We start from the raw sequence: 13,815 nt of genomic DNA, 5'->3' as shown, positions 1-13,815 counted from the left end.
AGGGGGCGAGGGAGGGAGGGGAACAAGAGGGGAGTGAATTAGCAGTTAAGTTTTTTCATCCCTCACCTCATTTCCTGTTCTTTTTCTTTCAAATGTTTTATGCTGCCCAAACTGAAGCTCAGCTGAATTAAGGCAAATTTGCATCATATTATTCAGATAATTCTTCTTGCTATTTTACCTCTGACCACCGCAAAGAGGAAAGGAGGTGATGAGACCAAACCTAGAGGGCTCATTGCCGGTGAATGGCAAGCTACAAAACCAGTCAGATCAAATGTCAGACTTCACTGAGGAAAACGTGGAGGTTTCAAAATGAATGCATAAAATAAGATGACCCCAGAAATGACAGGGTCTACTGCCTTTCTGCAATCTCATGTTTATCCCCTGCCCCCTATGAAAACGTGGTCACTGCTAAAAAATAGTGCATTGATTTTTATAGTGCTTGAAAAACCTGTTTGATCACCGTGGGTCAAAAATATATGGCTGCATATGTGTGCAATGACAGAATGAGAGGCAGAAGGGAAGGGCCACAAGGCCCCGGGTTCATATTTCAGGAATCTTCAGAAAGGGTTGGAAACTAAAACCCTGTATGAAACCACGACCACTGCAGAGGGGAAACTACTAGGCTATGTGAACTATTGGCCTGATTTGTATAAGGCAGTTTTCTATGTTATCTTACTGTTTTCAAGTCTTTGAAAACTATTGTTCTTATGCTGGCTAAATACACAGGCAACATAACAGGAGGACTAACTGGGCTTTGTGCCTGCTTTGAACTACACTTTGAATTTTGATCTGGTGAATGAACTTCTCCTTTTTCTATTCCCTCCCAGTTTCATATTTCCGACAATTGATTGATTCATTAATTTATTTCATGTGGAATCACAGCCCTTTCACAATTGGTGAAGTCTACTTTTTTATTTTACTATTTCTTTGCATATTTATAATGAACCAGTAGAGCAAGCTGCCTCTTACCTCCATTATTTCATTGTTTTTAATGAGAAGTGACTCTGCACCTCCATAGTACAGATACTGCATTATGAGCTGAAATAACAAAGAGATTGATAGATCACAAAAAATGCAAGCGTAGTTTCTGCATTTCTTCTTCCCACCCCATTTATGGGCTACTGCACACAAGATAAAATAAGTGGTAAGGTCTTTAGGACCAGTGTTATGTGGTCCCGGCAGCCACTCCTAGTAACTAGTCTAGCTGCCGCATTCTGGATTAATTGTAGTTTCCGAGTCACCTTCAAAGGTAGCCCCACATAGATCCCATTGCAGTAGTCTAGGTGGAAGATAACCAGAGCATGTACTACTTTGGCAAGACAATGGCCAGGAAGGTAGCACCTCAGCCAGCAATGGATCACATGGGAGTCCTTTATTGACATCAGACTTTGGCTCCTGAGGGCTTTTGTCTCTGAATGGAAATCTTTGTGACCCACTTCTGCCGTGCATACAAGCAGGGTATTAAGACAAGCTCAGACGGGAGATCCTTGTGGCTTAGTGAGGACCAAGGGTGCTTCTAAGACAGATGTTTGTTGTCCACATGATATCACTGGCATCAAAATGTCACCCCATATTTCCTTTCCTTAATCCAGAGTTACCCTTTGTGGTACATAAAAAATACAGACTTTTACCAATGACCTATTTGCAAATTAAGCCCCTGTCTGAAAAGCACCCTTTGTCTATTCCATACAGAAAAGAACTAGATGCATCCTTAACATCTAGCAAGCTGGTGAATGTAGAGCAGGCACAAGCAAGGGATAAAAGGAATGTCAAACTCAGATGCAGATTTCTCCTGCCATGAGACAACAAGCGCAATGGAACTAGAATATCAGAAAAGGAGGGTGGAAACCACTATAATGAAAGCTGTAAAGATAAGCCTGAATCTGTGTGAATCACCCCCTACTTAGTGAAATTTCTGGAACTACACAGATCTCTGAGAAGGAGGTGTACTGGTCAGGGGAGGGGTACTCCAGGGTCCTGTGCAACTAGCCCTTCTAGTTTGCTTGATCGTCATCATTTCAGGTTTGAGAATTTCCTTAGCTCTGGGTGACACTGGTATAAAATTCATATTTATTTGGCTCTTCACAATATCACACTGCAACACAGATTACATACATAGGCCATAAAATAGTTAATCACCATTCACTTGTGATCTGGCTTCCAACTGGTTATGTTTTTTCTCTCCCGCAAATTACCATTGGCTTATTATACAAAGACACCGCAGTGTATTGAACTTTACCTGGAAAATGGGATACTTCACATAACTGATTTCAATGCAAGTGCTGTCAGATGCAGGTTTGCTGGACAAGAGGGCTTTAAACCTACGCAAAAATATTCAAACACACTGATTTTTGTTATTTTTCAGGACAGATTGTGAGAATAATATGCCATCAAAAAAATTCATGGGCTGGCGGCTACCAGCTTGAACGCCAGCACAATATTATGTCAGCATAACAAAGATGTCACTCAAGTACACAGTGACAGCATTCTAGGATTGGGGTACTAAACGCAATTCAAAAAAATTGTACCAAGCTGATGGTTGTCAGTTCTTGAGCTGCTCCCTGCATTTATTTATATGGACAAACTTCGAAAGAACACCAGAGAGGCACACATCAAGTAGTATATAATGCAAGAAATAATAAAAAATACTTAAAATATAACATTTTTAAAAAATCCAAAGTGAGTTATAAATGGCAGGGTCACATACGAAGGGAAGCCTGCTTAAATGGAAAGGTTTTCAATTAACTGTCAAAAGCACATGGTTGCTGCTGCTTACCATAGGAAGGCACTTCCGGAGGGTAGGTTCTACTGGACTTAAACCCTTACTTCCTAGTGGAAGTGAAGCAGCCCTCAGGCATGTGGGGAACCAGAAATAGTGTCCCTCCTAAAAATTGCAGCAACGGGACAGGAACGTTTAAGTGCTAAGGTGGTCCCTGAGGTATCCTGCAGCTGCCCTTTTAGTAAGAGTGTGATCCATAGCAACCAGCAAGTGGTTATGTTTATTTAAGAATCATGAAAAGTCTCATTTGCTGATTTCTGCATACCTTTATCAAGTGTCTCTTAAAGGCAGAGGAACAGCCACTTGGCAGTGGTAGCAAAGCGGCAACGTCAGAAGAGGCTGATATGCAAGGCTGGAAAAACCCCAGTAGCTTAGACTTGTTTATATTGCCTACAAACTGTTAATGTTTTTGAGCTCTGCCCATATGAAACTTATTGGCAGGCAGAAAGCTTTAAAACAGCCTTGTAAAACTGCCTATAAAAGTTACTGGCCTGCCAAAAAAATAAAAAAATACTGGCTTGCTGTAGGTTTGCAAAGGAGAAAAAGAGAGCTCAGCCTCTCCAGCAGCGCTCTGCTGCATTTCCAGTCTGGGCAAGGCAGAGGGGGCTTCCCTTCTCTGGGAGTCCTGTTGGGTTTCTAAGCTGGGCACAGAGAAGGGGTGGAACACTGTCCTACCCCACCAGCCTGCTGATGCACCTACATTCCATGCACTCCCTTGCATGCAGTTCCTTCCTGCCTAAGTTGCCAGCTGCATGATTAAAATACAAGGCTGTCAGAAACAAGAGATTTGGCAAATCCAGCAAGAAAAGTATTTGCATTCTAGGTCTAATATGTTTTACTGAAGCTGTCCAATTTCTTTTTTTTTGGGGGGGGGAGATTATACAGGGGGAACAAAAAGGCAGCCTGGGAAATATGACATTTTACATATTTATGCTATGAGTCCCTTACGTTTCCCTCTACACAATGAAAGGTCAGCCACCAAAGACCTCTTGGGTGGTTGATTGCTATCCCCTAGGAGCAGGGCTTCCTCTGGGATGGCCCTAGAGGCTTTCTGCTCAAGCTTACATCTCCATTTAGAGACCAGCCAGCACTCTTTTATTTTGACAAGCCACTGGAAGCTAGGCTCCTGCACTGTTGGTCAGATAGAATAGAAGACAGGTCCTCTGCACCATAAACAGTTGTGTAAATGAGGGGATTTCAGCAGATGTACTTTCTGCTGCAGGAAAACAGTTTGGCAACTCTGAATAACATATATAACCCACCTCTCCTCTATGCAAACTTTCCTCCCCTACTTTGAAGTCCAATTCTTGTTCCCAACAGATCTTTCTACTAGCCTATACATTTACAGCCCCAAAGCTTGTCCCTTTCTGAACTTCCAAGGTACCATCCGCAGGGAACCTCTGCAGCTTATGATGCGTTCTCTCTTGCTAAAATACAACTTTCACTGCAAGCTCCTGTTGTATAACCTATAAATGCTTCCTGCTTTGTATTCTCCCTGATACTCAAATTAGGTTTCATCAGGTTTATTTACAAATACATATATTTACCTTGGGGATGCAGTAAATAATAATACTCTGTGCGCATAAAAGGGTCTTCCTTCTACAAGGAACGTAACATCTGACATTTCCTTATTGTTAAGAAAATGAGGATCTGGAATCACAAAACAAAAATGAGTGGGAAGACATTTTAGTTGGGAGTAAGGTAAAACACAGGTGTGCTTGATCCTGATAGCTGCCTGAGAGAGGCATGTGCCTTTATTGAGATTCATTCTGATTTGTCTGTGTGGAGTTTGGATAACTTTCTATCAATTGTTATCCCACACTTTGTCATCCATTTTCTTGTCACTTTTTAATAATAAAAAAAATCAATTCTAATATATATATATTTACAAGTGAGTTTGTATCAGAGTACTTTAATCCCCTGTAACTGTACAAACCTAAATTTGCTGGTATGCAACTAAGTCCCTCAGGCAAAATAGTGACAATCTAGGGAAGATTTGGGTTCCTTTTTAGACCATTATCTTTAAACGTCCACAGCTATGTAAACAGATCTTTAAATCTGATGCACCTTTCCATCATTAACAAGACTGTGCCCACTTGTGCCCACATTAGCATGGACAATTGCTTTAATTTGTTCTGTTTGACAACACAGTGGTGTCATAATTGACAAAGACCCAAAATAGGACCGCAGTCATAACCATCACCTTCACTGATTGTAATGAGAGTGTTAAATGAAAAGTACTAGGCTTCCTGGTTAAAGATTTTCTTCCTTATATATCCAATGTTCTATCTCAGGGCTTAGCCATACTTCCTCTTGCCCCACTGCTTTCCCCTGGGGAAAATTGCTCTTTAGTGTGCAATTGGAGCAAACAGCAACTCGGGTTTTCTCCAGATTGACATTTGCTCCAATTTAGCACTAAAGAGTGAGTTTTCCTTGGGAAAGGGGTAAATAGCTCAGACCCATGCCTAGAAAGTGTGGGTCAAGTGGAAAACTGTGTTTTCGGCATGGGACAAGCGGAAGTATGGGAGAGCCCTCAGATCCACAACAAGGTAACAACACAAAGCACAATGCTCTTACAATACGAATTCCAGTGTAGTGGTAGCATTGCTCTGATCCCAGCATGTTGTGAGTACAGGATTACTCTGTTAAAAATCAGTTTAAGCTAGTAGCTACGACCACAGCATGTGTCAGTGAATTCCACAAGTTACGTGTTGTCAATTCTGAACTTACTGCCTAACAATTGTATCAGAGGACATCAGGTTCTAGGGTATAATGACAAGGACATTTTCTTTCTCTCTACCACCTCCACCATTCATAACAATGAAAAAAACCTAGCTATCTGCATTCCAAATATTGCACATTTCAAAACTTGGATTTTGGTGTGAAATTCTAAATTTTGGGTGGCAATGTCTAGATGACAAAATTTCAGTTTTCTGGAAGACATCAATCCTCAAGCTTTGGTGACCTCCGAAGGAAAGGACAGCTGCAGAACAACTGGTGTGCCTTTCTGTCTAGCCAAACCATGTGTATTTCATGTATAAAGGCATGATCATGAATGGATGCTGTCCCTTATGTATGCATGTGGCTGAGTGCAGATGGTCCTTCTGATTTAATGGTCCCTTCTGATTTCTAACTGTATGCGATGTCCATCATGATTAAGCATGTCTATATGATCCTATACTTCTGTTATTTATCTTGGTTTCCCCCAGTGACCAAACCTCAATGAACCAAATGTGCGTTGCAAAACAGTGCGGATCAACAGACCGTGCCACACATGTTCTACAACTCACAGTACACTTACCTAAACGAGATGTCTGCTTGCGTTTGATTTCAACAAGCTTAGGAATAGGATAGGGTCCATAGCAATGAGTGAATATGACAGCCAGTTGTTGACTAATCACTTCATTCTAAAACAAACAACAATACAACAAAATAAACACTAAATGCAAATATAACTTGAAGATCAGAAGAGTCACTTTGGGGAGTTAGCTGAATGACTAGCATATGCTCATGGATTCCAGAAAATGTGAGCATGCAAACCTTTGCTGATATTCTAACTTTCTCTGTCATCATCTCAAACAACTGCTCTGGGACATTATTAGGTTCCCCCGCTGCTCCTAAAATCAACTAATCCATATAACAGTGGTTATATCTAGACTCTAGAATATCTAGAGTGGCACTCGGTTAAAACATGACAAGGCTGCAGAGAATTGTAGGATTTCTGAATTATCCTACACTTCCTGTAGAGGCTGTAAAGGTCTGTGTACTCTCAGATAAGTGTACTGAAACTGCAGCATGTGAAGCCTACGTATTCAAGGCTACATCCCTGAAGGCATTAACTGAGAAAACCTACCTGGACAGGATCATAAGTTAATGGTATGGTTTATGCTTTAATTCCAGATGTCTCCATTCAAGGGTGATGTGAAAGACCTTTGTCTGAATCTAAGGCCCTAGGCAGCCATTGTCAGTTAGTGTAGACCAAAGGCTTCCAACTTTTTTGGTATGGTAACCCACAAGTCCAAATTTACTTGGTATGGTCGCCCATCAATTTACTGTCACATGAATTTTGGACTTTTCTGCCACCAAAGAGCAGTCCCCAAGCATTAAAATGTAAGACTCAAGCATTTCCGAAGTTTGGTTATAGGTGTCAACACAACATTATAATATGCCAACAAAACAAAAAGCTGTTAAGAGGTATTTATCATACCAATTAGGGATTACAAGCTATAATTATATTGAATTTACTTATAAAGCTTGCAACCCATCTGCACAGGCTACACGGCCTACTTGCAAGTCATGACTCACAGGTGGGGAGACACTGATATAGGCAATTCTGGGACAAATGGATAGCTTCCTATGTTCATAAGCCAAAAAGGACATGCCACTGCTCTGGGTAGAGAAACCCAACCTGTCCAGAAAGGCCTATGACCATGTTTTCTAAATGTGCTACTGCAATGGAATAGGGCAGGGGTCAGCAAACTTTTTCAGCAGGGGGCCGGTCCACTGTCCCTCAGATCTTGTGGGGGGCTGGACTACATTTTGAAGGGGGGAAAAGAACGAATTCCTATGCCTCGCAAATAACCCAGAGTTGAATTTCAAATAAAAGGACACATTCTACTCATGTAAAAACACGCTGATTCCCAGACCGTCCACAGGCCAGATTTAGAAGGTGACTGGGACGGATCCGGCCCCCTGGACCTTAGTTTGCCTACCCATGGTCTAGGTGAGCACCTGAGGACATATTGGTGCCTGATAATCAAACAATGGTTTCTAGCTATGAGAAACAACAAAACAATGGTTTCTAGTTATGAGAAACGATAAAATAAAACTGAAGTGTATTGCCATGGGCTCCTGAGAAGCCCAGAAAATCTGCAGGTGTTAAAAAGAAAGGCCAAATTGTAGTCTTTTGTGGAGGAAGTATATGTAACTTGACATCAATGGGAACTGATCACACAGAGCCAAGGGCAGACTTTTAGTCATACTTTCTCCTGATATAATGCCACCAGAAATCCAGTATCTTCTACATTTTCCTTCAGAGGAATCTTGAAGCAAGCAAGACTTACAGCTAGAAAAGGTCACCTAACACACAGTAATCCTGCACAGGGATTGTTAGGAATAGGCAGAAAGATATTCAGTTTCACTTACAGAGCAAACACTAAATTAGACTCCATGTGCTAGGAACATTTTGAAATCAAATGGTGATCTTGAAATTAAAAGCTAAGAGAACACTCTGTAAAGAAATCTACTGATATGAACTAAGACTGGATAGAAAAAGTTGAATACAAAGGAACTGACTGCTCCTGGGAAAGATGAGAAAATGGTTAGCATTCTGTCACCTGGAAGTGTGTAATGAAAGAGGATACTGTAAAATGACCATAATGTATGTTTAGGAAATCAGGGAAGAAAACCACAAAAATGCTAGATGAATTGCATGCTTTTAAATGTATATTTATTAGTTGCCTCATAAAATAATTGCTCTAAGCAAAATACAAACCATTAAATGGGTGATTTGTACAAACCATCAAATTTAAAACAAAACAAAAATGTGCATGCCATTGTGAATGCAGTTAGATTTGGTGATGAGGCTGAGCCAGTGTACATGAAGAACAGAAACATGTATGACTCTTACAGGGGCCAGAAAATCACATAGTAGAGTGATTGTTCCACTTCAGATTCCAAGTCACAGAGTCTGCTGCTGAAATACTCGCCCACATAAAATATCCTCACTTGTGGAAAATGAATCTTTAAGAGAGAAAGGTTCCTACCCAGCCCTCTATTTTATATGTCAAGTGTCACATGCTTAACAGTGAGAAGCATTAAAAAAAACTACCCCAGTTAAGTTAGTGTCCAGCTAAGGAGCCAAACTATATGTGATGGGGCAGCACCATCCTCTGCCCCATTCATATTTAAAGAAGGATGGAAAATGATACCTTCTTGCCTACCTTACCTTGCTGCACTCCACTGCTTTAAGCATTCATTCCCAATTTGGTGTCCCCTCCAAATGTTTTGGACAACAACTCCCCTAATCCCCAGTCACTTGGCCATGCTGGCTGAGGATAAGGGAAGCTGCAGTAAAAATAAAGAAATCTGGAGTGACCTCCAGATGTTATTGAACTCCAACTCCCATCTGGCCCAGCCAACATGACAAATGGTGATGCATGATGGGAGTTGGAGTCCCGCAACACCATCATGTCGGCTATCCCTGGCTTAAAGAAACAGACTGCCACAAGATAAGGTAAGTCAGGAAGCTTGTGATCACTTTGCTCCTCTCTGCCGAGCTTGTTGGTAGACCTGCTCCAGGTTAAGTAATCCAAGGCTTGGGCGCCAGCCAAAGCAAAAGGTTACCTAATTGGAGAGGAAGGGAGAGTCTCTGAGAAGCACTAAATTCTAATTTATTTCACCTAATGTATTTTAATTGCAATCCTTTAATGGCACAGTAAAAAATAAAAATCCAACACTTTGTAACAGAGAATAAATTAGAATTGGTGCCTGCCTTGGAGGTGCTGCCTTCTCATTCCCACATTGGTTCTTTTCTGCCTTTTCTGCCAAGAGGAAGAGGCAGTCAAATGTTTTAAATACATTACAGAAAGGAAAGAAGGAGACTGTGCATCAGGGATGCCATCTGGGGTGGCAGGGGTGGGTGGGACAAGGCTCCCCCAATTTTCAAGCCAGGGGCCCGGGCCACAGCCACAAAGGGCCCCAGTCTGAAATCACGGAGACCTGTGCCAGCCAGTGCAAACTATACTGTACTATATGGACCAAATAATTCAGTTTAAGGCAGATTCCCATCTTCCTGTCCCAGGTTTATCCAATGTTCAGTGTGAGAAAATATATGAACTGCACATGAATTCTTATTGTGCAGCTTGCCTTAAGCCAAATCATACTGTCTGCTTCAACAGGCAGCAGGACTCCAAGGCAAGTTCCTCTCGGCTACAGAGGTCTTTGGCAGCCCTACTGTCTGAGAGTATTTGAAACTAGGATCTTTGGACATGGTCCACCACTGGCTGATGGTCCCTGCTTACTTAAAAATGAATGGGTAAAGTGTCTAGACTGAAGTCTGAAGTGAAGAGATGTTGAGAAATTGGTAATGCTAACAAACATGGCACAAGGCTAGGAAATGTATTGTCCTAAATATAAGACACTCCATAGTTTGATCTTTGAACAGCTATCACACAAAGTATCTATTTAGCTTTTCCAGCTTATTCTTGTAAGATTAAACAATACCAACAAATGTGGGATTATTATTGTCATTCCCCCGCCCTTGTGTAAGACTCTTCGGATGACAATCTTTTCCTTATCCAGCGGTAACTCATTCAACACTTGAGCAATATCCTGTTGCTGACGGTGCTTCCAGATAACCTCTTTCTTGAGCATTCATTCTGACCTGTTTGCAGGGAGATTAGATGCCACTGGCTATTTAATGAGCATCCATCCCGATTTGCTTCCAGGAAGATTATATGATGTTGCATATGATGTTGCATCAAGCACCATCACACACTTTCCACTGCATTTTCTTGCCACATTTCTTATCACCCCAAATACCAATATTTTGGGGACATGGGTGTATTATCAAGGATCTCCCAATCATCTATAACTGTTTAACCTGAATTTGCTGGTATATAATTGAATCCCACCTGAAAACAGTGGTAGTCTGGAAGCATCCTAGGTTTCTACAGATGGCGTCACATCATCCTTCTCTACCCCGGACATTTTTTTAGTTCTAAAAAGGCAGCCTGCCCTGATTCCCTCTAGTTCTCTTTGCGCTGGGTTTTCTTCGGGTTCAAATCATGTATGAGCTCCATGAAAACTGATTAAGCGTCGCTTTGTAAGATTACTTGTACATTATTAAGAAGCACATACATCATTAACGTTAGTCAACATTTGTGAGCGAGGGAACACCAAGAGGTTGGTAGTAACAGCTAGACGCAATGAATAGTTTGACAAAATTGATTTATTTCTTTTTATGTTAGTTAGAGTTGAGCTAAGGGTCTTCCACAACAAAGCACGATTAATCAGAGGTGATGCATAAATTGTTGCTGGGAGGAATGACATGACTCTCTTTTGAAAGGATTTTTAAAACCTGTGTAGCAAAAGCTCAGATTTAAGAACATAGTCTGAGGTCTATGAGTATCAGACCAGAAGAGGGCATACAAGTCCTAGAATAAGTACATTCTTATTCCAACACAGGAAGTCTCAGCAAGCATTTCCTTGTTATGAAAAACAGCAGGGGTCTTCGTGAAACCACTGTTGAAATATCCCTTTGGGAGATATTATGATTAAGGATTTAAGTGCAGGGTAATCCAAGGTTAGTTTCCAGATAAATCCATGCTGCTGCACTATATTTTCTGTGACAGAAGTTAATTGCATGTTATATTAGCATGCCACATTGGTGTACCTGATGTTCACTTCTCATATGGAGAATGCAAGATGCACATTTATGGAGACTTCGGGTCCAGGTTATTCTGAACTGTTTTAACACAGAGGTACTGAAAGTGATGAAAGGTAATGCTACACGCCACAACAGTCACCAGCATTTAGAATAAATCTACCTCAGGGGAGAATTCACACCTTAAGCAGAGGGAAGGGGTTCAATCCATCCTTCCCTGTTCACTGAAATTTTATAAACTTGTCTTTTTTATTTGATTTGGTAAATAGAGATGCAAAAGCTCAGAAAAAATGCTACTCATCCCCCTCCTCCTGGCACAATTTATTTCCTTCCACATGCACAGAACTTAATGAAGCCTTTCCTTATCTTCTATTCTACAGCAGTGCCTCTGCTGTCGAATGTAATCCATTCTGGAAGACTGTTCGACTTCCAAAACGTTTGACAACCGAAGCACAATGGGTGGTCGGAAAATTCCATCGAGAGATTGGAGAAATGCACCTCAGAAGCCATTCGACTTCCGAGGCACGTTCGAAAACAGAAACATTCACTTCTGGGTTTTAGGCATTCAGGTTCCGAATTGTTCAGCTTCCAAGATGCTTGAAAGCCAAGATTCCACTGTATTGTGTTACCTAGTTTTTATATATATAAGGAACACGGGTGGTGCTGTGGTCTAAACCACTGAGCCTCTTGGGCTTGCCGGTCAGAAGGTCGGTGGTTCGAATCCCCACACCGGGGTGAGCTCCCGTTGCTCAGATCCAGCTCCTGCCAACCTAGCAATTTGAAAGCACACCAAAAAGTGCAAGTAGATATCAGCCACCGCTCTGGTGGGAAGGTAAATGGCGTTTCCATGCGCTGCTCTAGTTTCGATGTTCTGTTGCGCAAGAAACGGCTTAGTCATGCTGGCCACATGACCCAGAAAAACTGCCTGTGGACAAACACCAGCTCTCTCAGCCTATAGAGCGAGATGAGTGCCGCAATCCCAGAGTCATCTGTGACTGCCCTTAACTGTCAGGGGTCCTTTACCCCCCTTTTTTTTAGTTTATATATAGTGAAACAAAGTTTATCTCCAATTTCCCTACGTGTGTGTATATGTGTGTGTGTTTCATATCTCTAACAATACTTATACATACCCTTGTCAAATTACTGCATTTAAAAAAAACAACTATTTAGTATTTGTTTAAAGGAAATATTCAAAATTTGTGAACATACGCCTGTATCAAACTCTTTGGCATGAAATTCAAAATGGGCCTGGAAAAAAATTCCTAGTAAACATGTAAGGAGTGTTTTTAAAAGCCAAATAGGTCATATCAACTCATCTCAAAAACCTTAAAGGGAGGAAAACAAATATGGGGAAAGTAATTCATTTGATCTGAAAACTCTCTCTCTCACACACACACACACACAATTCCCTTCTTGGACCATTCTAAGTAGTCAGCTAGATTAAACTAACATCTCAGCTCCTTTGGATATCAGCCTCCCTTGCCTGTATTTTATTGCCTGACCTGCATGACTCTCACTTTTACCGCAAGGACTTGGCTTCTGTCGGCTCTTGAGCTCACCATGAGTGTGAACATTAAGCTATCCTTGCAGTGGATGGAGAGCACTGGCTCTCTCTTTTTAAAGCGACAGTGTTGCTTTTATGCATTCGCGAAATTGACTATGTCTAAGGGCAGCTCCACACCATACAGTTAAAGCATATGCAATACACATTTAAAGCACATTACTCCCCCCAGAGAATACTGGGAACTGAAAGTTCCCTCTGGCAGAGCTACAATCATTAACCCCCTTAAAACATTATAGTTCCCAGCATCCTTTAGGGGAAGCCATGAGCTTTAGATGTGAACTGCATGTGCTTGAAATGTATGGTGTAGATCTGTCCTTAGTGGCTCAGACCCGAATCTATGGCTTAGCATTATGAGAAAGACAGCTGTGTTCGCATGTTCTTCCCTCCCTACTCCTTCCTCTTCTTGTGCCCTTCACTGAATTAGGGACACAGAAAGCTGCCTTCCATGGAGCCAGAATATGGGTCCATCCAGCCCAGTATTGCTGACACTGGCTAACAGTTGCTCCCAGTCCTACATGGATCTGCATACTATCTTAGCAGGGCGACTTCAGCTGAAAACTTTTTTTATTTCAACAAGCATTGAACATTTGATCATTTGCTAATGTAAAGACTGTTCTGCACTCAAATTGTGATGGTTTTAGTGATGTAATGTTCTTATTATAGTTTAATATTTTTATCTGGGCATTTTGTTTTCTAAGCCACTTTTGAGTGTTTTACGTACAGAAGAGCAGTGCAGTAATAAATAATAACAGTAATATATCCCAATTGTGGCGTAATAATGCCAGTTTCACCCACCTTGCTTGCCTTCAAGATCTCAAACATCAAAGGCAACCCTTGCGTGACAAGTTCTTCAGTGTATTCTTCCTCTTGAATAGATTTAAATTCTTTCAGCAAGCATTGTATGAGTGGTCTTCTGTGTTGCTGAAAGGCAGTTCGCAAGGACTCTAACCATGTATGCAGAGTCCATGGGACACCTGTATAAAAATTTAAAGTTATCTTAAAGATTTGCACATATCTTAAATACCCAGGTTTAGATTAACGACATGGAGATCTTATGCTGGACTACATTTTGAATTCCATCCCACC

General features: G+C 41.3%; 1 protein-coding gene across 7 annotated transcripts in view; it reads right to left on the bottom strand.

Moving 5' to 3' along the window:
• ABTB3 (ankyrin repeat and BTB domain containing 3) overlaps positions 1-13,815 on the bottom strand; it is a 236,859-nt gene that overhangs the window by 17,608 nt on the left and 205,436 nt on the right. For 4 of the 7 annotated variants that reach the window (XR_014160678.1, XM_081878365.1, XM_081878366.1 and 1 more), the window contains 6 exons: positions 13,525-13,703; positions 11,175-11,246; positions 6,081-6,186; positions 4,327-4,429; positions 2,240-2,321; positions 970-1,038 (listed from right to left, as the gene is read on the bottom strand). Coding sequence is in view for 6 of the 7 variants with exons in the window: in XM_081878365.1 (XP_081734491.1) it covers positions 970-1,038; positions 2,240-2,321; positions 4,327-4,429; positions 6,081-6,186; positions 11,175-11,246; positions 13,525-13,703 (611 nt within the window). In the remaining variant the exon portion in view is untranslated. Of the gene's footprint in view, positions 1-969; positions 1,039-2,239; positions 2,322-4,326; positions 4,430-6,080; positions 6,187-9,971; positions 10,164-11,174; positions 11,247-13,524; positions 13,704-13,815 lie in introns of those variants that run through there. The other 3 variants (XM_081878367.1, XM_081878369.1, XM_081878370.1) reach the window with 2 other exon arrangements.

The sequence above is a fragment of the Podarcis erhardii genome, assembly GCF_964252035.2.
Source record: "Podarcis erhardii genome assembly, chromosome: 10".
NCBI lineage: Eukaryota > Metazoa > Chordata > Lepidosauria > Squamata > Lacertidae > Podarcis > Podarcis erhardii.
The sequence above is the reverse complement of the archived record's forward strand: the minus strand, read 5'-3'. Positions and strand labels throughout refer to the sequence as shown.